At 44.9% G+C, this 27,925-nt stretch overlaps 2 protein-coding genes across 6 annotated transcripts in view; both read right to left on the reverse strand.

Moving 5' to 3' along the window:
* Positions 1–7,643: 7,643 nt before the first annotated feature.
* On the reverse strand, positions 7,644–11,476 carry Armh2 (armadillo like helical domain containing 2). Its single transcript, XM_028881861.2, has 2 exons — positions 10,945–11,476; positions 7,644–8,168 (listed from the first exon to the last, which is right to left on the reverse strand). Exons 1-2 carry the CDS (start codon positions 11,234–11,236, stop codon positions 7,738–7,740), a joined length of 723 nt encoding a protein of 240 aa, XP_028737694.1. The 5' UTR covers positions 11,237–11,476; the 3' UTR covers positions 7,644–7,737.
* Positions 11,477–16,680: 5,204 nt separating this feature from the next.
* Ripor2 (RHO family interacting cell polarization regulator 2) overlaps positions 16,681–27,925 on the reverse strand; it is a 213,814-nt gene continuing 202,569 nt past the window's right edge. For all 5 annotated transcript variants that reach the window (XM_037205867.1, XM_028880649.2, XM_037205868.1 and 2 more), the window contains 3 exons: positions 26,623–26,706; positions 25,112–25,202; positions 16,681–18,697 (listed from right to left, as the gene is read on the reverse strand). In XM_037205867.1, coding sequence (XP_037061762.1) covers positions 18,597–18,697; positions 25,112–25,202; positions 26,623–26,706 — 276 coding nt within the window. In that variant the 3' untranslated portion in view covers positions 16,681–18,596. The remainder of the gene's footprint in view (positions 18,698–25,111; positions 25,203–26,622; positions 26,707–27,925) is intronic.

Genomic DNA, 27,925 nt, shown 5'->3' on the forward strand with positions numbered 1-27,925 from the left:
GAGCACCTGGGTCCTTTGGATAGGGTAACAGGCTCTTACAGTATATATACCACCCTAGTTCCCAGCAGGATTAACAAGTCCATTTTCCTGCTGGGCAGTGATGGCACACACCTTTAATCCTGGACAGCCAGGACTACACAGAGAACCCTATCTTGAAAAACCAAGAAAAAAAGTCCATTTTCCCCACAGTAATTTTTTTTTTTCAGTTCAAACTTCCCTTTGATTTAAAATACAAATTGCTATTACATAGTTTGGATACTCAAAGAAGAATGTGTTCAAATAATGTTACTAACATTTCCAGGTAAATTGATAGCAATGCCAACAAATACCTTATACACCTGCTGGGGTGTTTGCACTTTTGGGGGGCTTGGTTCCTCTTAAATGGGGATTCCCAGCTCATCTGAAATTGGTCCAAATTCCTGGGTGATGCAGGGGTAGATTTCCTTATGGAGGCTTGCTTTGTTCTTAGCAATGTCATCTCAGTTTCTTTTCCTGTTGCTATGATAAAATTCTCTGGCAAAGGCAATTTATTAATTTTTAAAATGTATTTATTTTTACTTTATGTGCATTGGTGTTTTGCTTGCATATATATCTGTGTGAGTTACATATAATATATATATATATATCTATATATATAGATATATATATAGATATATAGATATAGATATCTGGAACAGGAGTTACAGACAGACAGTTGTGAGCTGCCATGTGGGTGCTGGGAATTGAACCCAGGACCTCTGGAAGAGCAGCCAGTGTTCTTAACCACTGAGCCATCTCTCCAGCTTGGCAAAGGCAGTTTAAGAAAGGAAATTTATTCTGGTTGACACTTCAAGGACAATATATCCTGACGGGGAAGTCAAGCTTGTAGGAGCTTGTGGCAGCTGGTCATGTTGTATTCACTGACATCAGAAAGCAGAGTGATAAATGCATGTTGCTGCTCAGCCTTTTTTAACTTGAGGATCTCATGCAGGGAAAGGTACTATCACCAGTATGCTTGTCTTACTGCTGAAACACAGTCCAGATAATCCCCCCACAGACATGCCCAGAGGACCATTTCCCAGGTCACTGTTTATCTGCGTACCCACGAGGTAGCATGCTCATCCATTCATGCAGTTTGAATCGTCAGTGTTTGCTTGTAGCAGTGTATCACCCAGTGAACCTCAAACTCCACCTATCACATGTGACCCACGGGAATGGCACATAGCTAACTGGATAGTGGCAGGGTTGAGGTGGAGGCAGGGTGCAGGTGCCTCAGAGTAGTGTGTCATCTATAGCATAACAGCAGAGCAAGCAGCATGTAGCATGATGGTGACGGAATGTATGCTGGCTGAGGCTAGAGAGAAGCCAGGTGAGCTTGATGGCTGTGCAGTAGTTTGTGACAGTGGAAACATTTCTGAGAATATAATATCTTTTAAAACATTGAGACTGGAGAGATTATCCAATGGTTAAGAGCACTTGCTGTTCTTCCACAGGACCTGGGTTCAGTCTCCTACACCCACTTAGTGGTTCTGAAGCCACCAGGCAGTCATGTGGTACGTAAACATACATACAAGCAAGAACAGAATAACAATTTTTTGTTGTTATTTGTGTGGGTCACCTGCATGTGCCTTTAGGCATGTATGGAGGTCAGAGGAAGACTCCTGGGAGTTGGTTCTCTCATACGGTGTGGACCCATGCAGGCCTGGTGCTTACTGTTTCAGTCTCTGGGAGCCCATGTGAGCCCCACATAGTTGACTCAGTGGGCCGTGTTCTCCTGGTGTCCTCCACGCCCTCTGACTCCTACAGTCTTTCCTCACCCGCTTCTTTGGGGTTCCTGGAGCTCTGAGGGGAAGGATCTGATGGAGACCTCCAATTTAAACTCTATAATATCTGTTTATGAGTCTCTGCACCTGCTCCCATCTGCTCTAGGAGGAAGTCTCTGATGGCAACTGGACAGACCACTGATCTATGAGCATAGCAGAATATCAAGAATCATTTCATTGATTTTTTTTTTCTTAAGACCAATCTGTAATTGGAAGTTTCTATCCTGCCAGCAGCTCCCAAATACCAGGCAGCTGCTTCCCAAATAGTTGACTCGGAGGCTTAATATTACGTATAAATGCTCAGCCAGTAGCTCAGGCTTACTGCTACCTAGCTCTTACACTTAAATTAACCCCTAATTCTTACCTGTGTTTAGCCACATGGCTTGATACCTTTTCTCAGTACAACATTCTCATCTTCCTTCCTCTGCATCTGGCTGGTGACTCCCGACTCTGCCCTTCTCCTTCCCGGCATTCTCAGTTCGCCTTTCCCACCTAATTTCCTGCCTGGCTACCAGCCTGTCAGCTTTTTATTAACAAAAAGAGATTAATACATATTCATAGTGTAGATTGGATTGTTCCACAGCACCAATCATGTTTGGTTCTACCGTAGGTCTCTGGGATGTCCAGTCTCTGGTTTCTGGCCGTCCCAGGCAGATTAGGGCATAGGCTCCCTCTTGTGGAGGGGCCTCAAATTCAATCAGACATTGGTTGGCCACTCTCACAAGTTCTGTGCCACCATTGTTGTCCCAGCACATCCCCCCCCCCCAGGTTTGGTTTTCCATAGCCCGTAGAGTACTTTTTCATGCCAAAGAGACTAGAATGTAGGGGTGAAGGTACCATGCGGGAACCAGCTTGACCTCTCCGTTCAATAAGCTGAGTGGATGTTGTCCTTGGCAATGTCCTCTGCCGCCTCAGTTTTCAGAGAGTAACCTCTGGCCTTGCGTCAGTTTGGGTTTTTTGTTTGTTTGTTTGTTTTCTTCCGAGAAAGGGTTACTGTCTGTAGCTTTGGAGCCTGTCCTTGAACTCACAGAGATCCACCTGCCTCTGCCTCCCGAGTGCTGGCATTAAAGGCATGTGCCACCACCACCCGATTCAGTCTGGGTTGTTTAGGGATCTCCAGAGGCTTCCTAGGCCAGTAATTCGACCAAATGTAACCCAACTCTCACCACTGGAAGCCTTACCTGGCTTCAAAAAATGGCCAGTTCAGACGGAGTATCCTCCATTACTAGGAGTCCTCACTAGGGTCATCCTCATAGATTCTAGTAATTTCCCACTCACTAGGTTTCCACCCCCGCACCCCAAGTGCCCCCTAGTTCCAACTGTCTCTTGCCACAACTCCCTCCACCCCATCCCCACCTGGTCCCTCTTGTTCCCTACTCACTTCCAATCCACCTGCAGAATCTAGTCTATTTCTCCTTCCCAGGGAGAGCCATTGAACACACATTTTTAAAATCCATACCCCACCAGGCAGTGGTAGCCCACGCCTTTCATCCCATCAGGAGGCAGAGGTAGGCAGATCTCACACAGCCAAGGCTGTTTACACAGTGAAATTCTGTCTCAGAAAACCAAAACCAAACCAAACAAACAAACATACCTATACCCCTCTTGTCCCTTTTGCTGGTTCCAGAGATCAACTCCTAAATACAGTCCTAGTTCTCGGATCCATATCTCCGAATTGTTTCTGGGAAAACCCAAATGCTGGAGAGATGATTTAAGAAGGCTTAGTAAAGGAAAACAAAAGGACTTGAAAACTGGTTATCCAGTTTGGCATTCAAGACTTAGCATCACAGTGCTACAAGACGTTACAGTAACACAGGACTTCACCAAGTATCTTACCTCCTTCAACTCCACCGGCATCTTTTGGAGCTTAAGTAGGCTTGGTGGCCAGACTGCCTTGCACTCCATTCTGTAGAGAATATGTTCCCTGAGCACCGTCAGAAGAGCTTTTCGACATCTCTGATTAAATATGCAAATTGAACATAGCCATGGTTTCTTTCCCTAACCCCCCAAGAAACCTAAAGCAAATTCCACTCCAATAAAGCTAGAGCCCGGCAATGAAGAAGTGACTGTGGGAGCCCGTTCTCGGGTTCCTCGTGGCTTTACCCAGCAGGTCCACATAGAGGATGTTTAGGACCACGGGCCTGAGTGCAGGTGTCTGAGATGGTCTGCCCTTGGCTGTGCTGGGGGAGGAGGTCTTTTGCTCCACTCCTTGGCGTCTCTATAAAAACCCTGGGGCAGAGACAGTCGGGGCCCATTGGAATAGGTTCCAGGCCCTCTCGAGGCTATCCTTTATTTTCTATCCGTTTATCTCCGTGATATTCTCTGCAATAAATCCTTCTATCTAATATTTCCTGCTGATCGCACTCAAGAAAACTCTGGGGAACTGTGGGAGTGGTGGGTAAACGCCCCACAAGTGATGTGTGGGGATAACAAGACACTGTTACTAGTCAGTTTCATTTTTAGAGATATCTTTGATACACTTGTGTGAAATATATTCATTACTGCTTTGACCGGTTGAGACGGGAAGCAATCTAAATGTCACTCCGGCCATGGCAGAATCTTTTGAAGCAACGAGGAAGAGTAAGTCATTCATTAGTATATGTAGAATGTTAATATATGTTTTTTAAAGGAGTATATGTTATGCTACTTTTTATTTTTTTCCTTCCTTCAGTGTTGAGGATTGAACCCAGGGCTTCCTGCAGGCTAGGCAAATACTTGACCACTAAGCCACATCCTCTCCCAGTTTTTACATTTTTAATTGGCCGCATATATGCTTTTCTGTATCACATGTGTTCTTCCAGGCATAGGACACCCCAGGAGCGCAACACTCCCGATTCCAGCAGAGTGGCGTGACATGACAGGATTGATGTCTTTAGAAAGTATGAACTCAGCGTCATGGGCTCAACTTTCCCTGTCCTACTGGGACTCCGCTTGTGCGGAACATTGCTGCTTGCTGCTGTTTCTCTGGGTTCAGGAAGATTGAATCTATCAGTTAAGGGCTGGGTATGTACCTCAGTGGTAGAGTTCTTGCCTAGCAAGTGCAAGGCCCTGGGTTCAGTCTCCAGTACCTTGAGAATGTCAACGCTGCCAATCAGAGGAAGACATTGGACAATGAAAGGCAAGGGTACATAGAGGAGCAGGACCCATCACTAGGGGTGATGGAGGTACTTGGACATGACACCTAGAATACTTGTTATCTTGCTGGGTTCCATGATGATCATGAGCTCGCCAAGAGATGCTGAATATAGAGAAGAAAAATGTAGAATATAATGGCAGGCGTCCAGGAGCTAAGTGAAAAGCAACCACAGGGAAAAGAGTTGTACAAGGAATATGTAATCACACTGTATTAGTTGACAGCTCGGAAAAGTATTGAAAGAATTATGTTGCCTAATTGCATAACGATTATATTGAGTGGGCACATGGATGTAGTAAGAGAATGTTCATATGCTGTCTCAGTCACTGCTTTATTGAGATGAACAGACACCACGACCAAGGCAACTCTTATAAAGGAAAGCATTTAACTGGGGCCTTGCTTAGGTTCAGAGGCTTGGTTCATTATCATGGCAGGGAGCATGGTGGCATGTAGGCTGGCATGATGCTGAGAAGTAGCTGAGAGCTTTATATCCTGATCCTCAGGCAGCAGGCAGAGAGAAGAGGAGAGGAGGGGAGGGGAGGGGAGGAGGAGAGGAGACAGAGATGAGAGAGATTGGCCATGGGCCTTTGCAACAGGAAAGCCTACTCAATGCTCACTCAATACTTAACTAAAGATGCCACTGAACTCCTGATCTTTTGCTCTCATTTTGAGATGAGAGGCATATGTTGCTATTCCTGGTAAGCATGTAGTGTGATGAGAATCCAGGGTATGTTTTTTCTCAGTGAGGAATTGGTAATGAAGTAATTGTTGTAAATCAGCTTCAAGTAGATATCAGAAAATAATGTTCATGGTTTAATGGTAGACACTGGAGGCGATCACTTTGGTTTTTGTGTAAAGGCTAAAACCAATATTCCCACTGACATTATTCAACAATGGCACGCAGCCCATTGCATCTAATTGCAACTACATGCTACAGAGTGTGTGAAAGAATTTTATGTAGTTCAAGTTGACCTCAGCCTCCTTGGCGGCCACTTGTCGGGCCTGCCGACAGTCAGCTGGGTAGCTGGGTAGAGGCGTGCGGATTGAAGAGACAATGAAGAAGACAGAAAAGAGTCAAGAGGTCTGCTGGTCAATGCCGGACAGCCCCGAGTTTATTTCACAGCCAGCTTATACACAGTCTAGAAGGACAGAGTAGTACAATGCACAGCACAGGCATTCAACCAGCAGCCTGCATCCAGCTAAATAGTGTGTTCCTTCTTGTGGGCTAATCAGGACTTTCTCACAGCCTTGACGCAAACAAGCTTGAACTCTATTGACTCAGAATAGACTTCAGATTCAAATTGGGAAACTGAGTCAGTTGTGGGCTCCCACACCTCAGACTCAGTCAGTAGCTGAGGATGACTTTGAACTCTGGTCCTCCTGTCTCTATCTTCCAAGTCCTCTGGAAGAGCACTCCTCACTGCTGAGTCCTCTATCCCTTGTAACCTGGGATTACAGGTGTGTGCCACCAGGTCTAGCTGCTTTTTGCTTTTCCCTTTTAAAAACTTTGTGTGTGTGTGTGTGTGTGTGTGTGTGTGTGTGTGTTCATGTGTGTGAGTATGGGTGTGTGAGTGCTGCAGGGTGCATGTGGAGGTCAGAGGTCAGCCTTGGGTGTCAGGCCTCATCTTCTACCTTATTTGAGACAAGGTCTCTTGTTCACAGCCATGAACACCAGGCTAGCTCATCCACAATCTTCAGGGATTTTCCTGTCTCTGCCTCTCATAGTGCCAGAGGAGTGTGGCACTCTACCGTGGTCAGCTTTAAGTGGGTTCTGGGGATTCAAACTCAGGTCCTTATACTTGTGTGGCAAGTATATCCACACTGAACCATTTCTCCAGCTGCCCTCTTTGCCACCCCTCGACTTTTTTTTTTTTTTTTTTAAGACAGGGTATCACTATCTAGCTCTGGCTGACCTGTTACTCCATATGTAGAGCAGACAGACTGTCTTCAAACTACAGAGCTCTGCCTCCTGAGTGTTGTTATTAAACGTTTGCTCTACCACACCTGGCCTTCCTGCCTGCCTTCCCTCCTTCCTTTCTTCCTTCCTTCCTTCCTTTCTTTTCTTCTCTCTCTCTCCCCCTTTTTTCTTTCTTTCTTTTTCTTTTCTCTCTTTTGAGAATAGGGTCTCTCTTTTAGTTTTTCAAGGGTTCTCTGTGCAGCCCTGGCTGTCCTGGAACTCACTCTGTAGAGCAGGCTGGTCTGGAGCCCAGAAGACTAGGTCTCACTGTGTTACCCAGGCTAGCTGTGAACTCAACCCCCCTGCCTCCACCTGCCAAGTAGCTGAACTGGGGTTAAAAGCCTGGATGATTTAACATCTTTATTTCCTAATGGGAGAGATTCCACTTGTGAGCTCAAGGAGCCCCGTATCTCTAAGTTCATAGCAAGCAGTGGAGCTGTTCAGGTTTTATGATTACAGGGACAGACTGTGTGGATGTCTACATAGATGGTGTGTGTGTACATGTTTGTATGTGTGTGGTGCATGTATATAGGTCTGAAGTGGACCTAGTGTGTCTTCCCCCACCACTGCCCACCATCTATACTGAGGCTTCATCACTGCTGGGACCACATGTGGGGTGCCAACACCCACATAGCTTTTAGGTGTATTCTGGGGATCTAGACTTGTCCTCAGGCATCCACAGCAAGTACTTTACCCACTGAACTGTCTCCTCAGCCTGTGCAGAGAACTTTTTAACTGCAAAAGGCAAGAGTGTAGAACAGCACACGGCTTTTAGTCTTTATTTCAGGTTTCCAGGGTAATGCGATGGCACAGATAGCTGGATCATGGAACTGGACTGAAAAAAATTAATTTCTGTGAAAACCTACTAGGAAATATAAGACCTCGGCAAAATTTTCAGACCACCCAGTCCAGTTCTCCATAGCCAGTATCTGCAGGTGGTATTTTAGAGAGCTGTAAGATCTCAACTCCTTCATGACGGCTAAGTTGTTACAGGTCATGGCGGAGAGGGCATAGCATATCCAGAACTGAACAAGGCGGTGGCTGTTGACTTCACTCTTGATGGTGGAGTGGAAGGGAGTCTCAAAGAAAGTGATGAAGATGGGGATGAACTGCAGCTGTTTGGCTCGCTTCTGGCTGGCCGGGTTTAAGTAGCACCAACAGGCCACACTCTGGAGCAGGAGGATCTTTGTCTTGGACGACATCACCTTCTCACTCTGCAGCAAGAGAGCCACTTCTCGCATGTACTCGCTGGCGAACTGTGCTGCACTCAGGCCCCCTGTAAGACAAGCATTTTCACTTCCAGAAGTGCGTAGTGAGTGTAGCTGTTAAGATTTCAGAGGCCCCTGTGCATTCTTATTCCTTGTGTGTGTGTATGTATGCCTGTGCATATATGTATGTGCATGCTTGAGGAGGTTAGGAGACAGCCTCAGACATCATACATTTTTTGGTTTGTTTGTTTTTTGAGACATGGTTTCTCTGTGTAGTTTTGGTGCCTGTCCTGGATCTTGCTCTGTAGACCAGGCTGGCCTTGAACTCACAGAGATCTGCCTGCCTCTGCCTCCCGAGTGCTGGGATTAAAGGTGCGTGCATGTGCCACCACCGCCTGGCTATCATCTACTTTTGAATTATTATTTTGGTTTTCCAAGACGGTTTCTCTGTGTAGCCCTGGCTGTCCTAGAACTCACTTTGTAGATCAGGCTGGCTTCCAACTCTGAGATCCACCTGCCTCTGCCTCCTTGGTGGGATTAAAGGTGTGAGCTACCGCACTGGGCTATATACCTTTAATATTTTTGTGATCAGGTCTCTCTCTGGCCTAGAACTCTACAAATAGACTAGCCTGACTGACTGGCAACCCATCTGTCTCCAGCTCTCCAGTCTGAAGATTCCATCCAGCTTTTTATGTGGGTTCTAGGGCTCAAGTGCATGGCCTCATGTTTACAAAGTAAGCGTTTTCCTGAGTGAGCTATCTCCTCAGCCTCCACCTCCTCTGTCAGTTTGTTTTGGTCCTGGGGATTGAACTCAGGGCCTCGCTACACCCCAGACCCAGGTTCATATTCTGGTAACCCTTGGTGACGTTTTAGACATGTTAACTTTTCCTTTTCTGTGTCGCTGGAAATTGAGAACCTGATGAGGAGTTGTAGGGAAGCATGGGGAGGTCACTGCCTGCCGAGGCGTGCATGTATCCAAGTGGTGTGATCTGGATGTGTTTGCTTAGATAAGTTCTGTCTTTGCACTGGAGGAAAGTTGGTGGATCCGAGAGAGGCAGAGCACAGAGGAGATGCAAAGGCTCAGCAGGGAAGCCTCAGCTGCCTTGTGCTAGAAGTGTGTTTGAGAGTCATTAACTGCTGAGTTGTTCGTGTTCATTTCTTACTCCCAACTTTCCCAGACCCAAGACCAATGCTGCCATAGAAGATTTTTCTTCCTTAGGCCATCAACTCAGCCTCGTCCTAGATTGTTTTCTTTTCTTTTCTTTCTTTCTTTCTTTTCTTTTCTTTTTTTTTTTTTTTGAGACAGGGTTTCTTAATGTAGCCCTGGATGTCCTGGAATTTACTCTATAGACCAGGCTGCCCTCGAACTCAGAGATTGGCCTGCCTCTGCCTCCTGAGTGCTGGGATTAAAGGCATGTGCTACTATGCCTGGCTTTGTGATGAAATTTTGATAAAGAATATACGTACCAAGTATTTTATTTTTATAGTTTATAAAGTGTATAACACAGAGCCAGGCATGGTAGTACACATCTGTAATCCCACTTTGGGAGGCAAGTCTGTGCAGGTCTGAGGATAGCCTGATTCCAGGTAATTGCAGGTCAGCCACAGCTACAAAAAAAGACTCTTGTCTCAAACCCCTTCTTCAAATAAGAAAAAGCATTATTATATAGAAAAATGTCTTTGAAAAAAATCAGTAAAAACTTACACTCCTAAAATACTTCTGAAGAACTGGGCACTCAGGAGGCAGAAGCAGATGGATCTCTATGAATTTAAGGCCAGCCTGGTCTACATTCAAGTTCCAGGACAGCCAGAGCTACATAATAGAGAGAACCTGTCTGGAAGAACAAAACAAATACAGTTACTAAGAAAGTAAGTATACCAGGAAAAGGCAAGTCTACACTGCCCTGGTGATGACCAAGTCCCACCCGCCCATTTTTCCCTAATGAATTTTAAGGAATATATATAAAGTTTTATTTAATCCTTACAATCATCTCCTAATAAAATAATATGTTCTGAGGCTGGTTACCCCAGGACCAGCTATAATCTCCGATAGAGGCAGAAAGACCAGAAATGTAAGGTCATCCTTGACTACATAGATTTAGAGGCCAGCCTGGACTACATGAGACCCTTTCTCAAAACAAAAAATGTTTCTGGCTAGAAGGTCTGAGTGCTTTAATTTTATTTTAGTGGGAAAATGAATTCCTTAGATGTAATTTGAAGGGTCAAATCTTCAAAGAATGATATTCATGAAGGGAAATGTAGGCATCTTTTTCTATACTATTGAGTGGTTAAAACTAGAGAGGCAGGAAGCTCAGTTATAGCTCAGCCCTGTGAAGGAATTATCTGTGCTGTGATCACGTGAGGCAGGCTCAGTCCCCTAGAGTTTCATGTTCTGGAGGAAGAGCCAACTATTTATACAAGGACCAGAGTGCTTTAGTTTTGTGCTAGTCTTAGCTGTGCTGATGGGAAGCAAGGGAAGGGGCATATCTCCAGCTTCCACTAAAGCTTTATCACCAAATGGAATACCCTCAGTGTTATAGGTCCAGGGTCACACAAGTTAGAGAAGTCCAAGAACAGAGCTCCAGGCTAGAGTCTCCACCTTACCGCACGCCCCCTTTCAATTAGTACCTTGTTGGAATCTGAACTTGAGTTGAAAGATCTTGAGTTGATATTGACAACAGAATCTAAGCCTGGTCTACAGAGAGAGATCCAGGCCAGCCAGGGCATAATAATAATAAAATGATGATGATGATGATAATAATAATAATAATAATCATCATCATCATCCCTTCTAAACTGCAGTGTTCTAACAAGCAGAAGAAAGTTATGAAGCAGCTATGTTACCTGTGAAGGCCAGTAGTCCAATTTTCTGGGCAGCCAGAGCTCTTTTTTCAAGGGATAGAGCTGTATTCTTCAGCGTGTGGCCAAGTTCCGTAATTTTTTCTTTGTGAAAAATGCACTCAGCTGCGGAGATTGGCTCCTCTTCCTCCTTGATCTTTGCAAACCATCTCTTAACAGTATTCCAGAACCTTCTGAAGCTCTTGAGTAGCTTCGGGAAGGACTGACGGGTCTGGTTGCAAATCCGTCTAAAAACAGTGCCCAAAGACCTGATCCTCAACTTCCTGTAGAAGGCCATTGGTGCTGGCGTGCCCAGGCGGGGCTGGAGTTCACCGCAGCGCAGGAACGCCCTGCCTGGCAACAAGATAGAACGGAACCTAGGGCACTGCCCCGCAACACGGTAGAACCAGAACGCGGGAACCAGAACCAATAAATGCTGAGGTTCCTGGGCCTGGCATTCAAGGCCCTTTAGGACTAGAACAAAAACAAGTCGCGCTTGTGGGGGCGCAAACCGTCGAGTTAAGCGGTTTCCCCGAACTATAGCTCATGCCTGTCTTTGCTCCCTGTCCTGTGCTGGGCTCACTGGTTCTCTTGAACTCCCACCCTAGCCGCTAAGTGGCTTCTCCTGGAACTGGCACAGCTATCTCCAGGCTGCGGTATTTGTTTTTCTTTACATTGGAGACTTACCCTGTTTGGATGACAAAGATGAAGCAAGAGAACCGTCTGTCACCCCACATCGTAGCTACCCATCTGTCTGTGCCCATGTATTCTCTTGTGCCCGTGGGTGTCCTGTTTGTGGACATTTCAACTAACTTCTCCCAACCCCCTAAAAGATACTACTCTTCAATTCTTCCCCCGTCTTAGTACATTTTCCAAGGCGACTGGATCCTAGCACACAAGCACCTGGGCTTCATTGAAAAACAAGCAACCAGTCGGGCGGTGGTGGCACACGCCTTTAATCCCAGCACTTGGAAGGCAGAGGCAGGTGGATTCTCTGAGTTCGAGACCAGCCTGGTCTACAGAGCTAGTTCCAGGACAGCTAGGGCTGTTACACAGAGAAACCCTGTCTCAATCCCCGCCCCCCCAACCCCAAACCAACCAACCAGACAAACAAACAAACAAACAAAAATCTCTCAGCTAAATGTGGCATATACCTATCATTTGAGCATTTGGAAAGCTGGAGGCTTTTGAATTTGAAGCTAACCTGGGCTATATAGCAAGACCCTGTCTTAAAAAACCAAAACAAATAACTCTATGATTCTTTGTATAGGCTAGCTAAGTCAATACCCTGGCTTTAAATGACTTCTGTATTCTGAACACACTCAGTTTTATATGCTTGGGTTGTTTTCAGACAGGTTGTTGCGCTTTTGCCTAGAATCACCTTAACTCCTGAGCTCAAGTGATTCGCCTTTGTCAGCCTCCCACAAGTGCAGGCCACTGCATCAGGATCATACAAGGAAATGCTCCCTCACCTCTAGTACACGCACGCACGCATGCACGCATGCATGCACATATTTTGAGACAAGGTCTCATATAGTTCGTCTGTCTCATTCACTGTCTTTGCAATATATATTTCAAAGACTTAGTTTTCTTTTAGTTACCTGTATGTGTGTAGGTGTGGGGTGAGGGTTACATGTGTGTGCAGGTGCCTGTAGAGGCCAGAGTCTTTGGATCCCAGAGGTACTGGGCCAGAGGATGATGTTGGGACTCTTCAGCCAATCCCCATCTAATTTTTTTGTTTGTTTTTTGAGACAGGGTTTCTCTGTGTAGCTTTGTGCCTTTCCTGGAACTCACTTGGTGGCCCAGGCTGGCCTCAAACTCACAGAGATCCGCCTGGTTCTGCCTCCCAAGTGCTGGGATTAAAGGCGTGCGGCACCACCGCCCGGCTCCCATCTAATTTTTTAAAGATGGATTTGTTTTATGTGTATAACTGTTTTGCCAGTATGTATGTCTGTACACCATGGGTGTGCCTGGTGCCCTTGGAAGTCAGAAGAGGGCATTGGATTCTCTGGAGTTATGGATGATTGTGAGCTGCCATGTGGGTTCTATGAATTGAATCCAGGTCCTCTGTAAGAACAAGGAGTGCTCTTAACCACTGAGCTGTCTCTCCAGCCCCTAAAGATTGTGTGTGTGTGTGGTTTTTTTTTAAACACTCTGTAGGCACCCACAGGTGCATGCACATAAATTCCACCCCACCCCACACCCACACACATAATTAAAAGTTAACTAAGTCTTTGAAGCATATACTGCAAAAATAGTGACTTTGAAGCAGACTGAGCTATATGAGACCTCGTCTTAAAAAACAAAACAAAAAAACAAAAACACAGCCGGGCGGTGGTGGCGCACACTTTTAATCCCAGCACTTGGGAGGCAGAGCCAGGTGGATCTCTGTGAGTTCAAGGCCAGCCTGGACTACAGAGTGAGTTCCAGGAAAGGTGCAAAGCTACACAGAGAAAGCCTGTCTCGGAAAACAAACAGAAAACCAAAAACCAAAAACAAACCCAAAACAAACAACAACAACAAAACCCCATGAAACAAACAACCCCAAACCCATTCTACGTCTGTTGATGGGGGTAGGTGGCGGTGGCTTACAAGGGTGTGTCCTTGTGTAATTGATCCTGACGCAGTGTGGTGTGTGCAGTTCGGTGGATATGTGTTTGGCTGTGTGTATGTGTGTGTCCACATAGGAGTATGAGTGCTTTTGAAGGCTAGAAGAGGACACTGGATTCCCCTGGCCCTAGAATTTATAGGTGATCGTGAGCTGCTTGACTTGGGTGCTGGGAATCGAACTAGGGTCCTCTGGAAGCCATTATGTTCTCTTAACTACCGAGTCATCTCTACAGCTCAACTCCTGAGACCTTTGTGGGGCGTTTACCCACCAACCCCACAGCTCCCCAGAGTTTTCTTGAGTGTGAGCAGCAGGAAATATTAGATAGAAGGATTTATTGTGGAGAATATTGCGGAGATAAACAGATAGAAAATAAAGGATAGCCTCGAGAGGGTCTGGAACCTTTTCCAATGGGCCCTGACTGTCTCTGGCCCAGGGTTTTTAGAGATGCCAAGGGGTGGAGCAAAAGACCTCCTCCCCCAGCACAGCCAAGTGCAGACCATCTCAGACACCTGCACTCAGGCCCGTGGTCCTAATCATCCTCTATGTGGACCTGCTGGGTAAAGCCACGAGGAACCCGAGAACGGGCTCCCGCAGACCTTGATTTTACTGTCTCAGTCCACCAAGTACTGTGATTATGCTCTGTTGCTCAGTCATGTGTGTGTGTGTGTGTGTGTGTGTGTGTGTGTAGTTTGTATGTTGAGACAATCTCATTCTGTAGCCTTGGATGTCCTGGGACTTGCTATGTAGACCAGGCAGGCCTTGAACACATAGAGATCTGCTTGTCCACTTGCCTCAACCTCCCTCAATTTTACGTTTTTGTTTTTTGTTTTTTTGTTTTTTCCGAGACAGTGTTTCTCTGTGTAGCTTTGAGCCTTTCCTGGATCTCGCTCAGTTGACCAGGCTGGCCTCGAACTCACAGAGATCCACCTGCCTCTGCCTCCTGAGTGCTGGGATTAAAGGGGTGTGCCACTACCGCTCGGCTCAATTTTACATTTTTAATAGGCCTTCTCACTTGAATTCCAGACTCATATTAAATCACCAACTTGATCTTTGGATATAAACTTTATCATCTCTAAAATACTTCCTGGGTTTCCTCCTTGCTATAGGGTTTTCTGTCAACATTCCATTACTGTTCAGCCTAAAATATTTGAACTCATCCTTGGCCTGTTTACTATTCCATTTCCAACCTCCTAACACATTTTCTTAGTTCTATTTTCAAAACATATCCCATACATCAGAAAATTCCCTCACTGTGTACTTCAGTTATATGAACTTGTAAAAGTAAGGATGTAAAGAGCACAGAAAATTCAAAACAAAACATGGTACCTTTTCAAGGCCTTGTATTTCTTGCCTCTGGAATATTTCTTTTAAAAATTTATTTTTATTTTATGTGTAGGGGTGTCTGCAGCATGTGTGTGCCTGGTACCCACAGAGGTCAGAAGAGGACATTAGACACTTGTGAGCTGCTATGAGGGCACTGGGAATTGAACCCAGGTCCTCTGGAAGAGCAGTGGGACTCTTAGCCACTGAGCCATCTCTCCAGCCCCCTGGAATATTCTTTCCAGAGACAATCTACATGATTTCTCTGTTCAGTTCAGACTAGATAGTTACAGCTACAATCTTCTCATATATTAGCTAGAACATATTAGTACTAGAGTCAGAATCTTTAAGATAGAATAGCTATTGGAATAATCTCAGTAATTTGCCCTTTACCCATGTTCTGGACATTTCTGGACATTTAGCATGTCATTCTTGTTTGATGTTCTTGCTGGTTGTAGTTCCATTTTTGTTTATGTTATTACCCTTTGTTTCTCCTTGACAATGCTTGATAATCATTCTTATTGTATATAGTTTGCATTAAGTTTAGAACTTTCTTATTTAGACAAAAAGGGGAAATATAGTGGTATTTGCTCTGCCCATGACCTTGGGCTATACAGCCCAAAGGAGGCGGTGCTTCCTGCCATTGTAGGTGACCTCTTATAAGGAGAGGGAGATGGGTCACATGCCCCTTCTCCTTGCTGCTTGTGAGATGGATTTGCTCCCGGGTCAGATCAGAGGATGACTTTAGCTGTCTACTCTGCTCTGTATTTGTGAGTGTATTTCCTCAAATTATATCTCTCTCTCTCTCTCTCTTTTTTTTTTTTTTTTTTTTTTTTTTTTTTTTTTTAGTTTTTCGAGACAGGGTTTCTCTGTGTAGCTTTGCACCTTTCCTGAATATCGCTCAGTTGACCAGGCTGACCTCGAACTCACAGAGATCCACCTGGCTCTGCCTCCAGAGTGCTGGGATTAAAGGCGTGTGCCACCACCGCCCGGCTTCAATTTATATCTTAATAGATCCCTATTACCCATTAAATAGACTCACGTGGACTGATGTTAATACACATCTGGCGCCCAGTCGCTGGCTGACAGGCCAGTCCTGGTAACTGTGCAGCAGGTGCTATTGAGTATGTGAGAAGTTAGAGGAGCCGGGTTTTCAGCTCCTTGTACGTGTTCCTCCCTTGCTATGACAACACATCTGAGGTGAACAGTTTACAAGGAGGAAATGCTTCCTCACAGTTGGAGAGGCTAAGTCTACAGTCCGCTGAGTCAGCAGGCTCGCTTGCCTTCAGTGTTTTTGAGACAGGGTCTCTTTACATAGTCCTGACTGTCCTGGAACTCACTGTGCAGCCCAGGCACTCACTCTGTAGGCCAGGCTGGCCTCAAACCCAGACATCTGCCTGCCTCTGCCTCCCGAGTGCTGGGAAGATGTTTTAAACAGTGGCTTTCCTCCTGTGTACTCTAGTCTACTACTTACCTCAGGATACAGAATTCCCCTGGGATTTTCACTGCAAGATAATAAACTCAAGCGGACAGTGAGGAGTAGGGTATTGTATAAATAGTAAGCCAAGAAGGGGATGTGGAAAACAGCTAAGGACCGTGAGATGGCTCAGTGAGTACAGGTCCTTGCTGGGCAAGCCTGACAAGCTGAGCTCGATTCTGGGAACCTATGTAGAGGTGGAAGGAGAGAATGAACACTACAGGGTTGTCCTCTGACCTCCACGGGTGCGCCATGGCATGCATGCCCCAACGTGCCACAGTATGCACACACATAATGATAGATAAAAAATTAGAACTATAGATCGGATTCTACATTAGACTAGTAATTAAAAATAATTTTTATTTTGACTTACATGATGGAAAGAGTGATGAATACAAATACCACAAAATGAAAAGCACTTCCCCAACTAAAACTAAAACACAGAAGTGAATACAAAAGACGTGAAATTAATTATCCATGCAATAGTCAAAAAGTTTCAAATCTCAAACAAACCAAACAAAGTCCCTGGAATAGCTGTAATTTGACTTTCTATAAAAGAGACATTTCAACCAGTTAACAAAGATTATAGCCTATACATACTATGCCTGTACAGTGTACCTTTAAAATGAGGGATATATGCATATATATAACATTTACAAATATACAAATATGTACAGTGGAACTTCACAGTTGAAAGAATATGTTGCCAGAAACCTGGCAAACAAATTTCACTTTAAAATGAAATGAACCCTTTTAAAGGCTTGCTAAAGTGTAAATATTGAACCTAATATCTAATTGGTATTTTATACAAACACATTGAGAATACAGTTCAAATTGCACTCATACATCTGTTGTCACGTCTCGGCATACCCACCCCTTCCACACTTAGTAAATGGCTGAATCTCCATGCCGGTTCTGAGTTGCTGTTGAAACTATGAGGTGGTTTCCATCTCTCAAGGCCAGGCGCTTCCTAGTCTCATGGCCAATTTTATAGAAGCAGGGACCACTTTCAGTACCCCGCTATTCTATCTGGTTAGGACTCATCCAAAGTCCAGGTTCCCACCTGAAGGAACATCTTTCTGAACCTACAACTTTGGGGTTTGTATTTGTCTTAGGAGAAAAAAATTATTATATGGGACCAGGCCTAGTGGCTTGTGCCTGATCCCAGCTCTGGAGGCAGAGGCTGGGGAACTGTTGCAAGTTCAAGGTCAGGCTGTTCTATATATCGAGTTCCAGGCCAGTCGGGACTGCAACAGGGAAACTCTATCTCAAGATAAAACAAAAACCAAACAACAATGAAAAACCAGGAGTGATGAAGATGGTTTTTGTTAAAGAACAAAAGCCTCTAAGCTTCAAGGTTTTCATTTATTTTTAATAGTATAGGTCCAATCTTAAGCAGTGTTTTTCAATTAATCTTTTAAACTGTATGGATAGATGATATGGAAATTCTCAGGATGAAAAAATGAAACAAGTAGTAGGAACTATAAAAAATTAAGATATAAAATATAAAACTTAGGATCCCCACCCCCATAGCTTCCTGCATCAGGTTGCCCTGGGGACTCCTTAGGTAGCTGGAGATGACCTTGAACTTGTGATCCTACTTCCTCCACTTTCTGAGCACTGAGCTTACATGAGCGGCACACCCAGCCTCTGCAGAGCTGGAGATGAACCCAAGCTTCGTGCACGCTGGGCAAGCACCCTACCAGGGGAGCTCCAGCCTCAGCTCCGAAACCCAGTCTCTTATAATTGATCGTTTGGTCAGGTTCTCTAAGAAAACCTTCATTTGAAGAACTTCCTTTTTGTGCTCTGTTTTTAAAGTAGAATTAGGTAGCTAAAGGACCACTCAACCCGGAGACCACAGCAGGAAAGCAACAAGGCATATGACACTTATCCAAACGGTGCACGAAGAGTTCACACTTACAGATGAACTTCCACACGGGTACAAAAATGGCTATTTTCAAATTCCACAGTAAAGTAAGACGGACGCTGAAGTGCTGTGAGACACAACTATGATGTGGTCTGGTGAGTTACACACAGCCCTGTTGTGGGGGCCAAGGAAAAGTAGATGGTACAGCGCAGCTGGACTTTGAGATCCCTATACCGGCACCACCACCAGCAGCAGCAGCAGCAGCAGCAGCAGCAGCAGCAGCAGCAGCGCCCTGCAAGTTCCAGGGGCTGGCCACACCACAGCACCCTCTTGATGACAGGGCCAGGTATCAGGACAGCAGTCAGGCAGTGCTGAAGTGAAATTTAAAAGGCCGTGGCAACTTCGGTTCCGTGACGACCTCCGACTTTAACACAGTCTCGTGGGAATTTGTCTAACTGTTCATATGCCAGCCGCCCGTCTTCTCCTGGACAGGGAACATTAAACATGAATACCACTTAGAATTTAACTTCGTTAATGCATCACACAGGATAACATGGTGGAGCCATGCTATTGTTGCACTTTTTTCACAGTTCCCGGGGATTGGACCCAGGGCCTCATGCGTATTAGACTTTCAAGCACTTTCCCACCAAACTACACCCTCAGCCTTGTAGTGCTGCCTTAGCTAGTTACGACGATAAGAAAAAGGTGTTTCGTTTTTCTTAATTGTGTTATAGATTTCTAGGCAATGCTTAGAACAACCAGGAACTTTCGAGTTAATGTTAAGAGACCAGATGAACGGCAAGGCACAAAACAAAGCCCAAGCCCTGGCCATCTGCTGCCAACTGCACATGACAGAATGATTTTCGTTTAGTGCATTAGTGATTTCAGTAAGTCTTATCCATGACCTCAGTGTATTGAATCTCTATGTAACTTGAGAACATTCTATATTAATTTAGTTACATTATATCATATATATGCATCATTATGCATCATATCATTATGTACATCTACATGACTAATGGTAAAAGTTAATTTTTAGCCAGACAGTGGTAGTGCACGCCTTTAATCCCAGCACTCGGGAGGCAGAGCCAGGCGGATCTCTGTGAGTTCAAGGCTAGCCTGGGCTACAGAGTGAGTTCCAGGACAGGCTCCAAAGCTACACAGAAAAACCCTGTCTCGAAAAACAAACAAACAAAAAAACCAACAAAAAAACCCCCCAAAACAAAACAAAAAGTTAATTTTTAAAAGTTAGGCTTTCAAGTTTTAGCTAAAAGTTAGTCTTTACTCTTGTGGTGGTTTGTGCTGCAAGCCGCAGGAAAATGTAATGGAATCCAGCTATTATCACAAAAGCTACCACTTGGAAAGGACTTTTGTGAAGGTCAAGCTGTGGCTTAAGGAGCCTGGGTGATATTTTAGCTTTTGTATATCTATTAGCCGATTTCTGCAATGTTTTTTTTGTATGCTATATATGCTTCCAAGAACTCTTAACAGTATATTTTATCTGAAATACCTATCAAGCATCCAAGGTCAATGATCTCCTGAATTAAGGTAAATTAAGCTCAGACCCTCCATTCTTATACAGCCTTAGTGGTATTTATACTAACATAGAGTCCTAACATTTACCTAACCACCTCTAGGAATGTAGTTTGAGCACATAAATTCATATATATATATATATATATATATATATATATATTAACTGATTTTAACTCTTAGTTGACCTCCTCCTTTACCACTCCCCTTTTGGGTTGTAAAAGAAAGCCTGACAGTCACTGCCTGAGGAAAACTCTTGTCTGCCTTTATGACCCTGTAAGAATTCAAGCCTGGTGACCTTGCTTTAGCTAGAGCACTGCTATTGCATGGGTATATCCATGTAAACCTCAGAGACTGAGGGAGGATTTTGACTTGAGAACTAGATGGAGAGCTAGAAGAATGAGATGGAAGGTGAGGAAGAGAGCCAGATGGGGAAGAACGAGATGAGAAAGACCAAGATGGGGCAGAACTAAGATGAGAGAATTAAGATAGAACTTAGAGGGGACAGCAGATAAATGTAGAGAGAAATCAGGCAAGAAAGGAGCTGGGCATGAGAACAGAACTGAAGCTGTGTAAATAGAATTTTATCCTAGAGGAATAAAGTAGACAGATGAAAGAGCTCAGTGTACTTAGATTCTTTTTCCCAAAAATCGTTCACACCATTTGTAGCTTCTCTTCTGGGCTCCTGGGAAGAAGATTATTAAGGCTGGACCATAATAATTTCTGATAAGTTTGAGTGTAATTGGCTCCATAAGCTCACAGGGAATGGCACTACTAGGTGTGGCTTTGTTGAAGTAGATGTGGTCTTGTTGGAGGAAGTGTGTCAGCGTGGAGGCAGGCTTTGAGGTCTCATATATGCTCAAGCCATACCCAGTATCTCAGTTCACTTTCTGTTGCCTTTGGACCAAGATGTAGAACTCTCAGCTCCTTCTCCAGCACCATGTCTCACCATACTCCCAGCTGCTGTGCCCCCTGCCATGATGATAATGGACTAAATCTCTGAAACTATAAGCCGCCACCTCAGTTAAATGTTTTCCTTTATAAGAGTTGCCATGATCATGGTGTCTCTTGACAGCAATTGAAACCCTAACTAAGACAGTCCCCTAAACACACAGTGCTCCTCCAGGCAATGGCTCATTCAGTCTTGTTTATAGCCACATCTTTTATTTACTCATTATGCATGTGGGTGCTCGTGCAGCACCACACGTGTGTGGAGGTCAGAGACAACATCCTGGAGTCAGGTCTCTTCTTCCACTCGGAGACAAGATCCCTCTTGTGTCTGCTGCACTCCATACACCACACTCGCTGGTCCTTGAGCTTCTGAGTGATCCTCTTCCTCCACCTCCCATCTCACTGTAGGGATGCTGTGATTACAGATGTGTGTGCTTCTAGCTTTTTAAATGGGTTCTGAGGACTAAACTCATGTTGTCAGACGTGTGCAGCTAGCATTTTACCTACTGAACCATCCCGCAGGCCCTCACAGCAACATCTTATATAGCTAACATTTTGAAAATAAAATTTGTTACTGTTAAAAAAACTGATTAAAGTATAGGGATATGAGGGCTGGGGATGAGCCAGAGATAATGTTCATATTACAGAATGAGTCAAAAGACTGCCTTGGTGCTGGGCAGTAGTGGCGCACGCCTTTAATCCCAGCACTCGGGAGGCAGAGCCAGGCGGATCTCTGTGAGTTCGAGGCCAGCCTGGTCTACAGAGCGAGATCCAGGAAAGGCGTAAAGCTGCACAGAGAAACCCTATCTCAAAAAACCAAAAAAAAAAAAAAAAAAAAAAAAAAAAAAAAAAAAAAAGGGCTGGAGAGATGGCTCAGAGGTTAAGAGCACTGACTGCTCTTCCAGAAGTCCTGAGTTCAATTCCCAGCGCCCATATGGTGGCTCACAACCATCTGTAATGAGATCTGGTGCTCTCTTCTGTATACATAATAAATAATCTTAAAAAAAAAAAAGACTGCCTTGGCTATGTTGAGGCGTTGTCATAAGAAAATAAATAAAAGACAGATGTGGCAGTGCAGGCCTGTAAGCCTACCTACACAAGAACCGGAGGCAGGAGGATCACTACCAGTTCAAGCAAAACCTGGACAACTTAGTGAAATCCTGTCTCAGAATAAAATGTTTTAAAGGGGGATGTTTTATCTAGCCCAGTTGTAGGGTACTTGCTTAGCAAGCAGGAGACCATGGTTGAATCCCTAGTTCTCCTAAAAAAAAAAAATTAGTTGGCCTAGCACAGTATCTTAGAACAATAAATATGCAACGTTCTCTTGGGTGAGAGGAGAAAATGAAGCATAGAGACAGACAGGATGCAGCTTTCTTAGTGAGACAAAGTGTGACTTAATCAGCTGTGCACTAGAACTCCGTGTGAGGGACAGAGGTTAACAAAACATTGGGAATATACTGATGCGAGTGGTTTGGGAGAAGGACAGATCTTCAAATAGAGTGGAAGTTCTCTGTGAATGCCACCCAGAGCACGGTAAGCATCCGTAATCCAAAAATCCAAATCCAAATGCTTCAGTGTCCAAATCTGTGAGCACTGTTAGGACTCCACAAGTGGGAGCCCTTGGACATGATAGGTTGTAGTCAAATGTATGTGAATTTAAAATGTCACATAAACTTGCCTTTAAGGTAGGCATAACAGTATATATATATATATATATCACATAGTTTTCCTCTTTAAACTTGGACTTCACTCCTAAGATATCTCATGTATATGCAAATATCCCAAATTAAAAGTAAAAGGCAACAAATCTGAAACATTCTTGGTCAAATCATTTGGGATGAGGGATGTTCAGCGCTTATTGTTAGAGTGACGGCAACCCGAGCTGGCCCTCAGGACGTCTTGCTAATACTTAGCTGTCGTGAGCTTTGCTCTCAAGTGTCAGTTGTTTGCTAGCCTTGAGATACAGGCAGAGCTTTGGAGGACAATCTGGATTTGGGGAGTCATAGGCCCCACTGGCTCGTCTGGCATAGCCAAGGTCATGGGTAAAGATGTTGGCCATCAGGCTTGGTGACTTGAGTTTAATCCTTTTGATTTACATACTGGAAAGACCTTCACATAGGTGTCCTGACAGGATGCCCCAACACATACACACTCTCACATACAAAATAAACAAATCAATGTTAAAAAAGAGGGTCTCTCAGACAGCAAAGGTTACAAGGTTGAAGTGAGTCCACACCAGTTGGTGAGGAGCTGTTGCTTGGTGTTCTCCGTGCTCACTCATCATGACGCTAGCCCTCGGCCACAGGGTGCCTTACCTATTGCCATGGGGAATACTGGAACACTGTATGCATTTAGGCTGTGTGTGAGCAAAGTGCTCCACTATCTGTGCCTCAGGGTCAAGGAAGAGTCACAACACTGGCCTCGGGGGTGGGGTCTTCCAACTCTGCTGCATATTATAACCACCCAGAAGGCCCTAAAATCCTAGGGCGGGGCAACCTGAAGACCTCGGGGCGCAGAGGCGCAGTGAAGACTTGGTGTGCAGTAAGTGGAGAACCCTGAACCCTGCGGGTGAGGCCTGGGTGGTGTGAGCAGCATGGAAAGGCTGGTGGTGAAGCAGATGTGGGACCATTCTTGGGGATGTAACAGGGAGGGCACAGGCCACGGGATACCCCTCCTCGGTTTACCACGGAGAGAGAGACGTCGGGTGCGCTTTCCAAATATCTGGCTATTGTTTATTTTTTTAAACCTTCATTGTTATTTCAGAACCTTGAGGGATAAAAGACTTTAAGCCACTAATACCCTGGGTACGTTTTTAGAGAATTAAATAATTTCTATATCTAAAACAGCCTTACAGAATAACTATTTTATCCTTTAAGCAAATACAAGCTAAGCTTCCTCTCAAATAATGGTGTATTCAACAGCAGCTCCAATTCTTATTAATCCCATACCTGTAAGAAAGAAGGTCTCAAAATAAATGGGATTTTCATGGTGGTTATAATAACCATGAGTCTTCTTTACATGATTAAGATGTATTGTCAAACCAGTGTGGCTTTTTTCCTGGAGACATTGGCAGGATTAGGCTTAAAGACTTTTAGAGGAGCACTTTTAGACTTTAGAGTATGTGACCACAGTAAAGTTTTCTATAGCTCTCTCTCCCTCTCTCTCTCCCTCCCTCTTCCTCCTCCTCTCTGTGTGTATATAGGTAGCCCACACTGGCTTGGAACTCTATGTGTAGTCCAGGCTAGCCCCAAACTTGTGGCAAGCCTCCTGTCTAAACCTCTGAAGTGCTTGGATTACAAGTGTGAGCTAGCAGCAGCAATTGTCCGTTTTATCGGCATTAGGAAAGGTTTTCTTGATGGCTGCGGATGGTGGGTGGCTCAGTTGGCAGAGTACTGGCCTAACACGCACAAAATCCTGGATTTGATCATCAGCACCAAATAAATCCGAGGTTGTATCACAGACCTGTAATGCTGGCTCTTGGGAGTTGAAGAAGGAGGATCAGAAGCTCAAGGTCATTTTTAGGGTACATAGTGAGTTCAAGGCTAATCTGGGACATGTGAGACCTTGTCTTTAAAAAAAGGAGAAAGGCGGCTGGGCGGTGGTGGCGCACGCCTTTAATCCCAGCACTCGGGAGGCAGAGCCAGGCGGATCTCTGTGAGTTCGAGGCCAGCCTGGGCTACCAAGTGAGTCCCAGGAAAGGCGCAAAGCTACACAGAGAAACCCTGTCTCGAAAAACCAAAAAAAAAAAAAAAAAAAAAAAAAAAGGAGAAAGAAAAAACAATTGTTGTCATTCTCATCCTCCCAAAAGGAACCAAAAGGGCACAAACCTTCACAAAGTGAAGGCGGGGAGCTTGCCTGGCATTCCAGAATGAAATAATGCCAGGTGAGACTAGGACAGCAGGGTAATCAGAGGTCACCGTGAGGCTGAGGCGACTGGGGTGCACAGCATTCACTGGAGAGGCCGGGGACATTGACTTTGATGTGCCATCCTCACACTGGTAGCCAGGATTTCTAGAGGTCCTCTCTGGCTTCTGGCTTCCAGGTTCTAGTGTTTTTTTTGCTTTTATGGGACAGTCTCACTGTGTAGCCTAAGCTGTCCTTGAACTTGAGGAGATTCTCCTGCCTCAGCCTCTTCAGTACTAGAAGTACAGGTATGAACCACCACTCTCCAATCACAGTCTTGACTCTGAACAGGGCACAGACTGATGATGAAGCCTTGGAGATAGCAAGGGAGAAAAACCCTGGTTCTTGTGCGGAGAGAACAAGGGGCAGGGCAGGATCTGGACACAATTGATCTCTCCTGTGTCAGAAGCAGTGGGTGCAGAGCCAAGGGGAAGTGGACGGGGCAGGGACAAGACACTTCCTTCCAGTTCCCAAGAGACCACCCGGAGCAAGCAAACACAGACAAACTCACCAAGAGACAGGAGGGTTTCCGAGGCCACGGTTCTGATTTCTTCAGTGTCAGACTGACACAGTGTCACTAGCATTTTAATGCTTTCTGTGGCCTGCCAGGGAAAATAGATCAGTGCCTGACCCTTAGACGCAGTCTTCCAAGAGACTGAACAGGTAATTCTTTAAGCTGTAGCCCACTGATTCCAAAATGACCCTCATTTTAGAACTCTCGTGCTTGTATTGAAACCACATGTTGTGTGGGATTCTTTTCATGAGTTGGGGGTGGTTTGGAAAGAGGGCTTCTGTTCCCAGAAGGGACGGTGTCTTCTGGGAGAAAAGGAATAGAGCAGTGGGCATGGTCTTCTCAGCTGGGGATATGCCTGGGTTAGAACCTAAGTCCGGTAGAGCCCACATAGACAGCTGCTGTACCCTATGTGTCTATCCGTGTGAAGTCTGGAGCAGAGACACTCAGCTATGATGAGTCACAGCACACCAGGAGAGTGCCCAAATAAATACTTAACCAATGGGAACATTTTTTGGGTGGGGGTTGGGTCACTTGAAGGTAATTTTCTGACCATGTAACAAGGAAGGCAAAATTTCCCACGGCTGTTTTCCTTCACAGATCATTAACATTTCCTTTTATGGCATTAATCCCTTGTTTTCACATCCCTCCAGGCCTGCTCCTTGTCCCCTGTGCCCATCTAAGGTTTTAGTAAGCACTAAGGTGTGGCTCTCTCATCCCCACCCCCCACCCCCCCAATGTTTTTGTGGTAAAGGCGGGTCCCACATGAGGTCTAGCCTTCCATTGGAAATCTGCAGCCTTTGCATTTAGCTCTCTCCCTGCTCACTAATGCCTCCTCTAGCACATTATCATCGCTCAGGGGTCAGCTGCATCCAGCATGCAGCCTGCAGTCCACGTGTGGCTGAGGCTAACAGTGTAGCCTGACACAAAATCATAGACTTAAAACAGCGTGTGATTTTTTTTTTCAACTTGACTGAATTTTGTAGATGATGACATAATGTCAAGATATCAAAGGCTGCACATGCCTGCAAACTAATTTCAGGAGAAAGGATCGGGGACCTCAGTGGCAAACTGAGTTGGGACACTTCAGTGCAGGCTTTGTTTTTCTATGCCAATTTGTACACAGTAAACACTGGGGAAATGACCATATCATCTCCTTTGTGGGTTAAAATACTTTTCTAACAGTGACCCAAAGTCACTCTGGCTCTTGTGGGCAGTGGGAAACCGCAATTATTCTCTACTTGATGACTTTAACAAAATCCTGTGCAGTCCTTGTACAAGGAGAAAAAGGACCCTGTTCATGCAGCTCCAAAAAGATAAGGGTCACGGCCACAAGAAGGGCTTTGGATAGGGAAGGAACCCGATATGGCCACGTGGCATGGCTTGTCTCTAAGCTTAACGGACTGAGTTGTTCTAGGGCTGACCAGGGATGGGGTCTCTGAGTCTGGACAGGGCTGAGGGGCTTTGATTTTGGAAGTGTGGGGCTGGAGGGCTTTGGGACTGGGCTTTACCTCCAGGCTCTTTAGTGCCAGGCAGGCTGCCTTCTGTAGCTGGAGATTGGTCTTTGTTAATGCTTCACAATAATAGAGCAAGGCCTGGAAGGGAAGAAGAGATGCTGTGAGACATTTTGAATGGTTTGTCATTCAAACCGTATGTGAGACCAGGGAACAAGGGAGGGTAATTGGGGTGGGGGAATGTTGGAGGCCATGAGAGGGGACCAACAGGCAGCACTGGAACTCATGGAAAATGGCTGGGCAGTTGGCAAAGCTACAGCCGAGTGAGCCTTGGAGAGGCAAAGCCCCGAGGACTATGTGTCCTGAGGACCTCATGCTGTTAGTGAGCCTAGCTCTGATTGTTGCTGTCAGGGTCACCACATTCCTCATCATCTGTGGGTTGTATGAAAACTCTCAGGGGGTTTCTAGCCCCTCACTTGGCAGTATTACTGATACTTACAATAATAGTGATTGATTTTTTCCACGCATTGCTGCTGGAGCAGATTAATGATTCAATCACCACCCTTAGAAAGAATTTAGACATGTAGAATTGTTAGCAAGGTTAGGTTAAGGTGTTTTTGTTAATGGCTTTGAGGTAGACAATCTTGGGGAACAATTTAAAGTTTAGAAAGGCACATAGTTAAGTGAGGGACTTGTTGAGGTCAAGAAACAAGACCAATGACAGCCTGGCTATTGCTGGCTGATGAACCTTTCTTGCTAGGATAGGTTGGCGATCAAAGGTGATAATTAATTCCTTGTACCCATTTCTGCCCTCAGCTTCCTGATATAAAAAATGTTGATGAGTGGGTATGCACCCTGCAGATTCAAAGTAGAGCTGCCTGATTGTATTACATTTTTATATTTGTGGTTACTTTAAGATTTTTTTTTTATAAAGTTACCTTTTGAGATAAACAATAAAATGATTGGTCCTTTCTTTGTAACTGCAAAATACAGTCTGCCAGCAAAAGAACTGGCTGAGAAAAAGACCTTGCTTGCTTACACTCTGTTAACAAGTTGCTTGGGTATGAATGTATGTGGGTTTCTGGGAGAACTTGTTTTTCACCTTCCTATGTAATCATGTAAGGGATATGGAAAGCACGCTGTTTTTACCTGTGTTCATTGGGATACATAAGCTGTGAGGGAAAAACTAAAGACAGGGGAGGAGGAGAATACCAGGAACGATGAAGAAGGAAAGATGTGGAAGGAAGACATCAGGACGTAGCCAGAAGGAAGGAAGACCTCAGGAGAGACAGAAGGGAAACATCAGAAGAACAGAGTAGAACAAGCAACAGAAAGAGCAATAAATCAAAGAACTAAGCTT

The sequence above is a fragment of the Peromyscus leucopus genome, chromosome 5 (genome assembly GCF_004664715.2).
Source record: "Peromyscus leucopus breed LL Stock chromosome 5, UCI_PerLeu_2.1, whole genome shotgun sequence".
NCBI lineage: Eukaryota > Metazoa > Chordata > Mammalia > Rodentia > Cricetidae > Peromyscus > Peromyscus leucopus.